At 43.9% G+C, this 13597-nt stretch overlaps 1 protein-coding gene across 2 annotated transcripts; it reads left to right on the plus strand.

Annotated features, from left to right (window-relative positions):
* Nucleotides 1-1790: 1790 nt before the first annotated feature.
* On the plus strand, nucleotides 1791-13041 carry LOC140069684 (photoreceptor outer segment membrane glycoprotein 2-like). Of its 2 annotated transcripts, none has more exons than XM_072115656.1 (4): nucleotides 1791-1982; nucleotides 2717-3340; nucleotides 7591-7837; nucleotides 10626-13041. In XM_072115656.1, exons 2-4 carry the CDS (start codon nucleotides 2760-2762, stop codon nucleotides 10890-10892), a joined length of 1095 nt encoding a protein of 364 aa, XP_071971757.1. In that variant the 5' UTR covers nucleotides 1791-1982; nucleotides 2717-2759; the 3' UTR covers nucleotides 10893-13041. The 2 variants fall into 2 exon arrangements, with proteins under 2 accessions (XP_071971757.1, XP_071971758.1); XM_072115657.1 differs by having other exon boundaries at nucleotides 1791-1968.
* Nucleotides 13042-13597: the final 556 nt, after the last annotated feature.

The raw sequence follows: 13597 nt of genomic DNA on the forward strand, positions 1-13597 counted from the left end.
GAGCGTTCGGTGGGGAACTGGGAGGACATCAGTTAAAGGTGCTGCAAAAACTGGGAAATGAATCTCCTGTAAAATTTAGGATTGCCATCAAATTTGTCAGGCAAAAAATTTTCGGGTCCAGTCTCTGCTGCCGGAAAACATAGCGGGGTGACTGAAGCAACGGGAGGAGTCACAGGAGCCTGCTGCTGGGAGGCAATCATCCGAAGAGTGGCAGCGAGTTTGTGCAAGAGTTCCTTTTGGGCAGCAATCTCTTGGAACGGCTGGGCAATAGTGCTGGGGAGGTCACCCAGTAGCAGGTACGGATCCTTGGGACTGTCCAGGGCTTTTGTAGACTTCATGACTTTGGCGGAGTCCATGGCCGGATCTTACTGTCACAGTCTATGGGAATAGTCCCTTGGGACTAAAGTTAGTGGACTCCCTGGACCACCGCGAGAGATAACGATGCCAGTCACAACCCGGGACCTCGGGATGGCAGTACGTCGGAATGGCAGGACCTCGGGATGGCAGGACCTTGGGATGGCAGGACCTCCGAATACTACTAGGATACCGGACCGCCACAGGATAACTGGACCGCCACAGGATTACAGGACTGCCACAGGATTACAGGACCGCCACAGGATTACAGGACCGCTACAGGATTGGAACACGGGAACACCACAGGAACACGGGAATACAGGGGGCGTCTGGAAACGCTCAGGAATCATGGAGGTGTCTGGAAAAAGCTCAGGGAGGCTTTCTCTTCAGTAGAATGGCCTGAAAATCCGGTAGGAGATGCTGGGAGTCAACAGGCTATATAGCAGAGCTGAGATGCCAGCGCCAATAAGGAGGACGCGCAAGCTCGTCCAAGAGTAGGAGCGCCGCCAGACAAGCTGGAGCCAGGAGCCAGGGACCGGAGACAGGAACCGGGAGATGTAAGTATAGACCTGGGGGAGCGGGGAGAGCAGCGGCAGCACACGGTGGAGCATGGATGTACCCGCGATCCGCAACATGGATCGCGGGGGCACCAGCGCCCTGATACCAGACCGGGGCCGGGCAGTGCAAGGGTGCACCCGCAATCCGTGACATGGATCCCGGGGTCATCTGTGACACAATGCGTCATATAAAAACAATCTTAAAATCATTTGAAGTGTTCAAAAGTTGTAACCAAATAAAGGGACACATTACAGAACTACAAAAAAAGGCCAAGCCTTTATATACAAACTGGCTGTGTTTTAAAGGGGTTAGAGGTCGGCCCTTGTGTCAACGTGAATGTCTTGTGGTGTTGGAATGGTATCTTTGTGCTGACCAATGTGAGCAGTTTAGTGCAGTTTTCTGGGGTATGTTGTAGTGCAGCCATATGCATGGCCAGAGCCAGCACTGGGCATACCTGAGCAAGTGCCAGGGCCCAGAGCTGCTGGGGGGCCCACATAAGGCTGTACATAAGGAATTCATGGGGGTGAGAGGGGCTGTATCTAATGAATTCATAGGGAGTGAGGGGGATTTTTTATAAAATAACCATGAAGGGGCTGTTTGGTATGATAAACTAGGGAATATTTTAGGTAACAGATTTAGTTGGACCTTCCTCAGACACGGATTTCGTGGTACTAAGAGAATAGATGAAGCTGTATGACCGCTATGGAGTCATGAATATTTTCTGTCTATAGAACCTGATAGAAGCTCCACAGGATAGAAGCACCCAATATCCCACAACTACAGTCGCCTTTCGCATATCCAATTTAGTAAAGTGCTTGGCAGCATCTACCATAAGGAGCACAATTAAATCTATAAGCCATTATTAGTCCGGCAGGGATTACAGCCGCCAGGCTCCTCACTCTACAAATCTTCATCTTCTGTTTTCTGCTCTCAAAGGCAAAAAGAATGTTCCCAATCCTTTGTACTTCCCCATGAACCCACTATCACCCATCATCTGATATAGTGCTTGAAGGACGTTTCTTGGAATATACATAATCGGTAATCGCTTCATGTAAAGTAAGTCAGTAGAGGTGAGTGTTTTAGTTGATGTTAGGATAATACATCAGGATAGTTCTCTGCACTAAATCTGTTATAGAACAATATTTGCATAGATAGTGGGTGTGTTGTACATCTTGTCGGGATGTTCCCCCACTAAGTATATCTTGTGCCTTTATGCCTTGTAGATTATAAATCTGTATGGGTTGCTCTTGTCTAAGCAGGGCTGTAGTAATCACAGTTCCACAAAATCTTCTGTTGGCCATAGACTTTGACGTAGACAATAATTTCCTACCTGCAATGTCCATAAAAGTGTCTTAAAAATTGGACAACCTTGGTGACCATGCTATTTTATGTATAACCAGTATGAAGGCTTGATGGCATGCTTTTGGTAATGGTGGACAGTCAAGCTGTGGCCGACATCTTTCTAATATGAAGCCTGCTCGAGGTTCAGTGTAAAATACAGAGAATAAGCTTTGATTCACACATGCTATAATTCTATCAGACGTACATCCATGCAGAATATATACACTGGAAGAGGTCAGTCCATGTACATGGCTCTCTCTATTCACATTGATGCTCTGATATTTTTGTAGTTTCAATAATAGTGAGTTGAAAGATTGTTTTCCACATGTACTATAAACACTAGAGATGGGGTCTGTATCTCATATCCTCTGTATGTAGAAAAAAAATTGACAGAATTTGTGTTAGTTCACTGTGATAGCATTTCGACATCTTAATTCAACATCATTTTTCTCCGTTTCTATAGAAAACAACTACCTACCTACCTGCATTTGTTTTTTAAGTACAAGATGGCAGTTCTTAAAGTCAAATTCTCTAAGACAAGAAGAGGAAAATTAGCTCAGGTCTTATGGATTCTGAATTGGATCTCCGTGGTGACCGGACTCATCATTTTTAGCCTTGGCCTCTTTTTAAAAATTGAAATCAAGAAACGTAGCGAGTTGATGTTGAGTGGAAACATCCAATCTGTTCCCAACATGCTCATTGCTGTCGGCACCATAGCTTGCATCATCAATTTCTTTGGTGGGAAGATCTGTTATGATTGTTCAGACGCCAATAAATTTACCCGATGGAAGCTGTTCATGTTACCCTATATAATCTGCACCTTCTTTTTTACATTCTGCGTCTTTGCTGGAGCTATCATGTGCTATACTATGAGGAATGAACTGGAGTCTGCTCTGTATCGTGGACTCAAAGATGCTTTGAAGTATTACAAGGACACAGACATCCCTGGACGATGTTTCTTAAAATCAACAATAGATTTGCTTCAAATTGAGTTCCAATGTTGTGGGAACAATGGTTTCCGGGACTGGTTCGAAATCCAGTGGATATCTATACGTTATCTGGATATGAGTTCCAAAGAGACCATAGAGTAAGTAGAGATACGGTGTTAACTCCATCAAATTATCTGCAAAAGACAAAAAGGAGAAACAAGGGGCGCTCCTATGGTGTAGTACCCTTGTGTATATGTCAAAATCAATAGTATTAAACCTGCTAACCTGGAAGGGTTGTGCAGCTGGGGACAACTCCAAAAGAAACCTCTTATTTGAGTATCCTCATGTTGCCACGTTCAAGGAGCTGTTCCTTCTCCATGGGGTAACCTGGTCCAATCTTGCACAGATGCTCCGCAGGAAATTTGATGAATGCTATATCAGGGCTGGTTAATCTTTCACATGGAACGGTGGTTAATATAAGTAACAAGTAGACAAGTAGTATTTGTAACAAGTAGACTACAGAACTTTCCATAGCTGGATCTTGTTAAAAACAATACAAATAATAATAATTCTTTATTTATAAAGCGCACACAGATTACGCAGCGCTGCACAGAGTTTGCCAAATCAGTCCCTGTCCCCAATGGGACTCACAATCTATTCCACCTACCAGTATGTTTTGGAGTGTGGGAGGAACTGGAGTACCTGGAGGAAACCCACGCAAACACGGAGAAAACATACAAACTCTTTGCAGATGTTGACCCTGGGACTTGAACCCAGGACCCCAATTAAAATCCATCAGAACAAAGTGTTTCTCGCTCAGGTTGAACGCTTCATCTGGTTCATATCACAGTACACACTACAATGTTAGTTAAATAGGTTACAAACGTAATGATGACTTCTGGTGGACAACAGAGAATGAAACGGAGGCTTATCTGATTTAATAAATAGCAATAATTATGCTGATGTACTGTTCCCTCTTATGGATCTCACAGATACATAACAGTACATCAGCATAAGAACCTTGAAAATCTGTATATATTGGCTATTTTGTAATAGCCCCCGTTTCATTCTCTCTGGTGTAGACCTGAAATTTGTGTAAACACCAGAAGTGGTAATTGCGATTGTAACCTATTTTAACTAACATTGTAACCTTTCTGTGACCGAACCAGATGAAGCGCTCAGTCCAAGCACGAAATGTGTAATTTTGATTTTAGCTTTTATTGTTTCATACCAGATCCAGTTATGGAAAGTTCTGTAGTTTACTGGTTACCAATAAAAATTTCTGCTGACTATTGTAACCATTGTTTCATGTGAAAGATTATCCAGCACCGATATATAGGGCTCATCAAATTTCCTTTGGAGCACAACTCAATCAAAGTGACTCATAGGGGCAAATTTAGTTACCTAGTTCTGTCGCGATCCCCGATTCAGACGGTCCGACGAAGACGAAGTCCGGCACGCATTACATAGCTCGTGCGCCCGAGTTCCTGCTTACCCACCGAGTTCCGCCAGAGTTCACCTTCTTCTTCCCGGTGCATGTAAATGTGTATCTTGCGACACAATTTGAAATGTTAAATCCCGCGCGTAATCCGAATCCATCGGGTTGTCCCAAGGCCCGCCCCCGAATATGTGTCGCGTGCAAGCCGGCGCCAATGCTCCAAAATCCGATCGTGTGCGCCAAAAACCCCTGTTAAATGCCCCGGGAAATCGTTGGGGAACCCGACGAAAATGCGCTCCGTGGACCCTTAGTAAATGAGCCCCATAGTCTTGCATAGAAAATGTAATATAATGCGCTGGTCAATAAGAGTCTACAGAACAACAGTTTCTTCTTTCTGGAAGCTCTCACATTTGCTTAAATGCAGGGGTCCCATGTAAAATACCAACTACGAAGGAGATTTATCAGAAGTGTCTGAGGTAAAACTGTTCTAGTTGCCGATGGAAACCAATCAGACCTCAGCTTTAATCTTATAAACAGCTCTGGGAAAATGAAAGCTGAACTCTGGTTGGTTACCATGAGCAACTAGAACAGTTCTGCTCTCTCGTATGATAAATCTTCCCCATATACCAATGTTTATATGACTTAGGAGCCAAATTATTGTGGGGAAAACTAGTACCTGTTTTAATCCAATTCCAATTTATGGGAGTCCTGTGCTCCCAATTTTAAAATGTATATGGAAATGATTAGTAGGAACATTTTTTGGTACACAATATCCATGGATCTAAGAAATACACCAATACCTGTACCATTTGGCAAGATATAATGATAACATTAAAGGGAACCTGTCACCAGGGACCTCATTTTCACTAAAGACAGGTTGCAGAAGCTTATTAAATCTGCGGTGCAAAATGCCTCTCTGCCTTTTCTAAGTATTTGCATTACAATATAACTTATCTTGCACACTGACAAAATCCTGGGGTAGTCACAGGGGTTGGGCTTTGGTTTGGATGCATCTCAATAAACAACACGTGACTTGTCTGTTTTACTCATTCCTCAGATATTAGCCCCTACCTTTGTGCTCCTGTACAGCTCCTCTTCCTTTACAGAGCTCACAACCTGGTCAGCCTGACATCAGTTGGGAGAGGGAGGAGCTGTACAGGAGTAAAAAGGTGGGGGCTAATATCTGAGGAGTTAGTAACACAGACAAATCACATGTTGTTTTTTTAAATGCAACTAAACCAAAGCCCAACCCCTGTGACTACCCCAGGATTTTGTCAGGATGCAAGAGTAATTTATAACACACAATTATATTGTAATGCAAATGCTTAGAAAAGGCAGAAAGGTACGGTATATTTGCACTGCAGGTATAATAAGCTTCTATAACCTGTCTTTAGTGAATATTAGGTCCATGGTGACAGGTTCCCTTTAATTTTTTCCCTTTAGTGAGGCTTCTCCCGATCCAAAAACAATCAATAGTAGGAGGAAGGAGACAGACTTATAGACCATTACAGATAAAGTGACTATAAGTATTTATATAGGATTCAGTGCATTGTCATGTTTGCCATCTGTAAATAATGGGGGAATAGTTTCAGTGACAAGAAAGTGATCCAAAAACCTTTTAGGCTAGAGGAACCTGGGTAGATTATTTTGATAGATATCCTTACTTATAACTTTATCTTACTTGTGATCTTTAGTAAAGTTTCCTAATATCTCAGTAGAAAGTTGTCATCCATGGATTGGCCATAATTGGAAACCTAGGAGTAGGTGGTATTATAGGAGTCAGTTGAGAGAGGATGGAAGAAATCAACTCTTAAGCACAGTTGATTTTTCTAGTTTTTTCATTCTGTGCTGTTTCAGGGCTTGTATTGATTGTGAGGCGAGTCACATTTTTGAAGGTGTCGTTTTGATGTCCCTTTAACTCATTTAAAATATATATATTTCTGGGTGCAAAAAAAATGTTATAGATACCATTGTGAGGTACAAATAAGAATGGTCCAATTTCATTCCATTTTTTGTGCTGAGAGGTGACCAAATCATTGTCCTTTCTTTCTTGGGATTCACTGTTATTTCAATCGGCGCCAGTGAGAGGAGAAGGGGGTGGGCGCCTCTCACCCCCGCCCCTCTCCATAGAGAAACATGGTGCACAGCGCCTTATTCCTGAGAAAGATAGGACATGTCCTATCTTTCTCCCGGCTATGGAACGGTATGGTTCCGCACGTGTGCTGCACCATGCAGCGCCGTGCACCCTTTGCCGGCCTATGGGGAACGTATATACGTCAGCTGTATATATGTCCCCCAATGGCCGCCTGAATGCAGCCTTAGGCTGTGATAATCTGTTGCGTGGAGGTTGTGGTATTTGGTGTTCAATTTTTTTGGTGTATGTTAAGTTATTGTTATTTCTAGGTGTTTTTGCTAGGTGTGAAGGGGGCTGGACCAGTAGGTGAGTTATTGTAAATATTTTTTATACCCCCGTATTTTTCGGACTATAAGGCACACCCTTTGATTTTTACAGAATTCACAGAAAGGTGCGCCTTATAGTCCAGTGCGCCTTATATATGAACCTTATTTACAGACAACAGCTGCCTTGAACTGTGTACAGGAATGCCACCTGCTGGTCATTCATCCTTATAATGAGGTGCGCCTTACAATCCAGTGCGCCTTATATATGAACCGTACTTACAGACAACAGCTGCCTTGTACTGTGCACAAATCCGGTGCGCCTTAGATATGAACCTAGATGTTTTAGCAGGCATTTATTGATGGTGCGCCTTATAATCCGGTGCGCCTTATAGTCCAAAAAATACGGTATATTGTATATTATGTTTGGTTTATGTTATGTGTTATTGTTAAGCTTTATAATATAAATTTTAATAATAGATCTACAGGTCCATTATATGCCATTTTCTATCGCACATTCAGATAAATTACCATTTATAATTATAACATATGCATTCAACTTATCTATTTCAGCCGTTTCAAGAGCAATGTGGATGGAAAATACTTACTGGATGGTGTTCCCTTCAGCTGCTGTAATCCCAGTTCTCCGCGGCCTTGTATCCAGTATCAGATTACTAACAACTCTGCTCATTATAACTATGACTACCTATCAGAGGAGCTGAACATCTGGGTCCGGGGCTGCAGAGAGGCTCTCCTGCAATATTACGACAACCTCATGCAGTCAATTGGTCTTACTGTGCTTCTGGTCTGGCTCTTTGAGGTAAGACAAGACATGGATCTCTTACTTTGGTTAAAAGGGGTAGTTCACAGCTAGTATATCCGATCAACAGAGGTCTGACTACTAGCACCATGACCTGTGTCCTGGAACGATACATACTCTGTTTTGGGCTTTGGAGAAAAGGATATAACAGAAGTAATGGCTCCGGCGCGCTAAATTGAGTGGACCCCCACTAATCAGATATAGTATCCACCATTGTCTCTGTACTGTAGAGCAGGAACACAGAAACCATACTACAAGAGCTTTTAAGGTGTTATACGAGGATAATGTGACCGGTTCCAGCACTTCATCTCATCCACAGCACTAGGACAGATTTAGAAAAAGTGGCGTCAGGTAAGAGGTTTTATCACAGTGGGCAACATTTATTAATAGTGATATTGGTAAAGTGCAGTTTGCCTCACGAATGTACAGAGTGCGCCAGATTATTAAATAGTGGCGCACGGACTTCAATAATCTGGTGCAAACTTCACACGCTGATTGCGCTTTCTTTTAGGTGCACTCACTTTAGTGGGCATGCGCCACATTTCTGTAATAATTGTTCAACATCCCCCACCGGTGCTTAGCTTTTTTTTGGGGCCTGGAGGCAGCCAGTGCCCAGAATACAGGAGTGGCTGGCTATTGCAGCCTAGGGCACGCTGATGTCACGGTGCTTGGTATGTGGACCGGAGGGCTGTCCTACAGCCTGGCAGGTCTCCAGCAGGTGGTGTGTGCAAGAAATATGGAGAGTCTGATGTACTGGTTCTCCCTGGGGCAACCCCTGAGTATCTGTAGGATGAGTCCCTGGGTAATGGATAGGGAAGCCCGTGGTGGTAGACAGCCATATCCAGAGATCAGATGGAGGCAACTTACAGTTAACTTACAGTTCTTTATTGAACAGCAGGCATTGACCTAAGAACGGTTAAACAGCATATTCGGGTTGCTGGAGTGGTCATGGAGAGTGGTCCGCAGGAAAGGTGCACACAGCCTGATAGTAGATGCAGGCTGGGATAGTTAGGGTGGGACTGTGTCCAAGTTGTGGAAGCTGCAGCTAGAGTCTCCAGACTCGCCCTAGGTGTCAGGCAGTAGGCTCGAGGCACTGGAAGTTCCTGGGATTAGCATCAGTTGCAGCACTGAAGGTGTGCTGCATACTCTGGGGTACATTTACTTACCTGGTCCAGCTGCGATCCAGCGGCACGTTCTCCAACGCTAATTTGGGTCTGCGGGATTCACTAAGGTCTGTGTGCCCAATATCCACCAGGTGTCGCTGCTGCACCGAGGTCTGCCGCAGTTCACCTTCCTCGTCCCGGTGTATGTAAGTGCTGATCTTGCGACACAAATTCTTTTTTAAATTCCGCGGGTTTTCCGAATCCGATGGGTTCCACGCCCCATGATTTCTGTCGCATGAAAGTCGGCGGCGATGCGCCAAAATCCGATCGCGTGCGCCAAAATCCCGGGGCAATTCGGCGCAAATTGGAAATCGTCGGGAAACTTGACGAAAGTGCGCGATTCGGACCCTTAGTAAATGTGCCCCACTGTCTCTCTTCACTTTCTGTGACTCCTGAGACAGACCTGAGACCCTGTGCTTCCACCCAGCAGGGGTTTTATACTACCCCTGGTCAGGTGGAAGCACCTCTTCAATCACACTCCAGCTAACATAGCAGACAGATTATTGGCTAATTACACACACACCAGGCAGGATCTACAGCTGCAATTACACAATGGGGCAGATTTACTTACCCGGTCCAATCACGATCCAGCAGTGCATTCTGTGCGGAGGATTCGGGTCTTCCGGCGATTCACTAAGGTAGTTCCTCCGACGTCCACCAGGTGTCGCTGCTGCACTGAAGTTCATCGGATTGCACTGAACTTCACCAAGCCGGGCCAAGTGCAGGTAAGCGCGTGTCCAGCAACACTTTTTTTTTTAAATGCGGCGGTTTTTCTGCATCCGTCGGGTTTTCGTTGGGCCACGCCCCCCCCCCCATTTCCATCGTGTGCATGCCGGCGCCAATGCGCCACAATCCGATCGCGTGTGCCAAAATCCCGCGGCAATACAGGGAAAATCGGCCCCAAAAAGGAAAAATTCGCTTAGCCAGCCGGAAAAACGCGATTCGGGCCCTTAGTAAATGACCCCCATTGTCTACGTTCCAGAACCTTCCTAGAGAGGTGATCAATCTCCCTAACAGCTCCTGACCTGGAGAGGGCGCTATTTGCAACTACCAGCCTGCCTATGTATTGGCAGGGGTGTTGCATATGTCTCGCACGGTCTGAATCGGAAAAGGAACACCCCTTTATGTGTGCAGAGTTTTGTGGCGCAGCGGACACTGTACGCAAATACTTCAGTGCAAAGTCAGACAGAAATCTGTGGCAAACACTTAAATAAATGTGGCCCAATATCTGATGCTAGGTGATAAATCTGCCATAGTATAAGAATGTATGGTCATATTTTGCATCTGTTACTTGACATCGTTTACCAAAATTCTGAGTAGCATCAATTTTGCTGCTCGGTCTTTACCCTGCAAAGTCATGCCCCCCCCTGTTCTGCTCAGCTCCCCCTGATCTATAACATGCTGCCTGCAGATTGGACACTATGGACAATCCGCTCAGCTCCTCCTGCTCTATAACATGCTGCCTGCAGATAGTACCGGTAGCATGCAAGATATAAAACACACTACAATAGTAAATACAATATACCTTATAGATTTCTCTGTGTTAGTAATAATGCACGTTCAATGATCTTAGTAAAACATCCCATGAAACACAAGACTGATCCCCTACCATCCTCTTTCTTCAGCTGTCAGTGCTGACTGGTGTGCGCTACCTTCAAACCGCAATGGAGAACGTGTTGGTTTTGGGTGACCCGGAGTCTGAATCTGATGGATGGTTACTGGAAAACAGCTGCATGGAAACTGCTAAACATAACATTAAAATCATTAAGAATCTTGGCAAAATGAACCAGATTTCTACCCTTTCAGGGAAGTCTGACCCAAATATGGACACCCCAATAGCAGATTATGGACCAGACAATGTTCCACCAAGCTCCATCCCAGAAGACAGCTGACCACCATGCTTGTCCTGACTACAGCGGATATAAGGTACTTGAGAAGAGCTTTCATGGATCTGGTTATGGGGTGTTTTGAGCTGAACTATTGAACACCATTACATAAAGGCACTTAAACAAAAGGTATAATAAAAAGTCTTAATTTGATAAGTGAACTTCAGACATTGTCAAGGACTATACATGAAGATGATAGGCTATGAAAGTTGTTTCTGCACTTTTAATACTTTATACGTTATATATTATATCACTTTTAATGTTTTGAATTGTACTTTCTTATTGAACAATGTGTTTCGGAGTCATTCTCTATTGCTGGCTGTAGGCACTGGATACATCTAACCATCTCTCACCAGTTTATCTAAATTGTAGCAACACAGCTGGGACTAGATTTAGGCTACATTCACACGAAATTATGCTGCCTGGCTACGGGAGGAACTCACCCCTCCTCTCTCCATAGAAAAGAAGAGCATGCGCCATCTTACGGCTTGGAACTGTGAGCACTCGTTGTGCGCACCACACCAAGCCCGGGTGCAATAGCCGGCTATGGGGGACGTACAGGCAGTCCCCTGGTTACGTACAAGATAGGTTCCGTAGGTTTGTTCTTAAGTTGAATTTGTATGCAAGTCGGAACTGTATATTTCATAATTGTAACACCAGCCCAAATTTTTGGGTGACAATTGGATTTAAAAATGTTGGATTATAAGAACCAGGATTAACAATAAGGCTTCATTACAGACACCTTTTATAACTGTTATAACTGTTTTTGAGCTAAGGCTAAAGTACAGTAAATTACCAACATCCAGAGGTCCGTTTGTAACTAGGGGTCCTCTGTAAGTCAGGTGTTCTTAAGTAGGGGACGTCCGGTATATTCGGCTGCAAATTTGTCCTGACAGTCTTGCAAATGGAGCCTTACAGGCATTAGAGATTGTTCAGCAGACCCGATCACTAACCGGTTTCATGTTATCCTTGGCTTTCACCTCCTGAGATCTGAACCGCCAGACTAAAAAGTGTCAGCTGGTTCATCTGCTGTTAAAGTACAACTGTAAAGTATACAAACTCTGCACTAAGCAAAAATAAACAATTCTCTAATTTACTTTAATTAGCTATCTGCTGATGTTCAGCTGCTAGTAGAGGTGTTATCATGTCCCCCTGGCTGCTCTTCATTTGCCATGCTACCTGGTAACCAAGGGAAACCATCTAGGACCAGAGGTTAGGAAGAAGTCAGCAGCATAATTCAGGTATCACTGGAATTGTCATTAAAGGTTCTCTCCAGCTGATCTAAAACAGTAACTTTACAGATCCGCTTTAATTTTGTGTGACTTTGAGATGATCAGGGCCTTATTTTCTGGGATACTTTCAGAGACTAGAAGGCTATTAGGAAAACATGTTGCCAGGGAGTAACATCTGCCATGTGACAGAAATAGCCAGGCTCAGGAGGAAGACTTAGCTAGATAGTCATTCCTGCTTAATGCAATCAGATTTAAGACGTGGCACAACAAAGGAGCTACTGCAAGGAGGCAGAGGGTTCAAAATCCAAAATTCTCCTCTGATTACCCAAGGACTGTGTAATAGTCAAAGTCGTGTTTTGCCTATCTAATATAGACTTCTAATTTTGCCTGGCTGCAAGTACTACTACAGTATACATTAAGCTCCCCCTGTACTAAATGTATTAGGAAAGTTTTTAAACATTTAAACAGCAAACAAAATTATTATATGCACACGAATGTTGAACATTATGTTGAATTTTATGGATACGGAAGCTGTAGGTGCAGGCGCTGGAACTGATTGAGGGTGTTAACCCATTAAATGCAACCGGCCATGCTGCCATCTTGATTTGGATTGTCGCTCCTTATTGACATTTTGGGGAGTGACAATCCGAACCAAGATGTCATCTTTGTTCCCATGACACCTTTGAGTCTGTATGAGTGTGTCATTTGGCAGGACCCAGGCGCTGAAGGCACACTGTTATAGAACTATAGCAAAATCCTCATATGCTGCAATACTGTAGGATTGTGGTATTTTGCAGGAGCAATCAGACCCCCTAAGGTTTAAGTATGCACATTTTTTTTTTTTGCCCTATTGACAATTGGAGTTTCAAAATTTTTTGTTGTGATGGGACCAAAGATTATTAATAAAGCTTCATTACAGACACCTTACAGCTGATCATTGCAGTCTGGGAATATAGTAAAGCTTCCTGAGAGCTTTACCAGAGGTCACAGGGGGCAGAGGGGTCCGTCTGTAAAATAATTTTACATGGTGGGCATATGTCCGGTGCCATGTAGAGGAGGAGGGGTGACCCCTCCCCTCTCCATAGCAATGCATTGAGTGTGGACCATAACACAGGGAAAGATCGGACATGTCCTATGTTTTTCCTGTGTACCGAGTCGCACATGTCCAGCACCGTATCGCTCTGTGCGGCCATTGCCGTCTATGGGGGACGTACAAGCCTGCGGCTGTACATACGTACCCCATACGGTAGTCTGCATGGGGCCTTAAATGTAGATTCACTATGGATTTGTGGCTGGATTTACCTGCAGATTGGGAATCTGTAATTCCCCTTACACATGCAAACATAAAAAAACACACATAACCTTTGAGGCATCAAACTACAACCTATGAATTATTGCTATTATATTTGTACCTGTGATGAATTTACTCTTCCCGTCACATATATTAATTTTTTTATTCTTATAAAATACTAAAATCTA

Source organism: Engystomops pustulosus, chromosome 7 (genome assembly GCF_040894005.1).
Source record: "Engystomops pustulosus chromosome 7, aEngPut4.maternal, whole genome shotgun sequence".
In the NCBI taxonomy this organism is placed as follows: domain Eukaryota; kingdom Metazoa; phylum Chordata; class Amphibia; order Anura; family Leptodactylidae; genus Engystomops; species Engystomops pustulosus.

Coding starts and splice junctions, on each gene's coding strand:
- LOC140069684 (XM_072115656.1), top strand. CDS start 2,760: ATGGCAGTTCTTAAAGTCAAATTCTCTAAGACAAGAAGAGGAAAATTA. Junction 3,341..7,590: donor AGTTCCAAAGAGACCATAGA/GTAAGTAGAGAT, acceptor TATCTATTTCAG/CCGTTTCAAGAGCAATGTGG. Junction 7,838..10,625: donor TTCTGGTCTGGCTCTTTGAG/GTAAGACAAGAC, acceptor CTCTTTCTTCAG/CTGTCAGTGCTGACTGGTGT.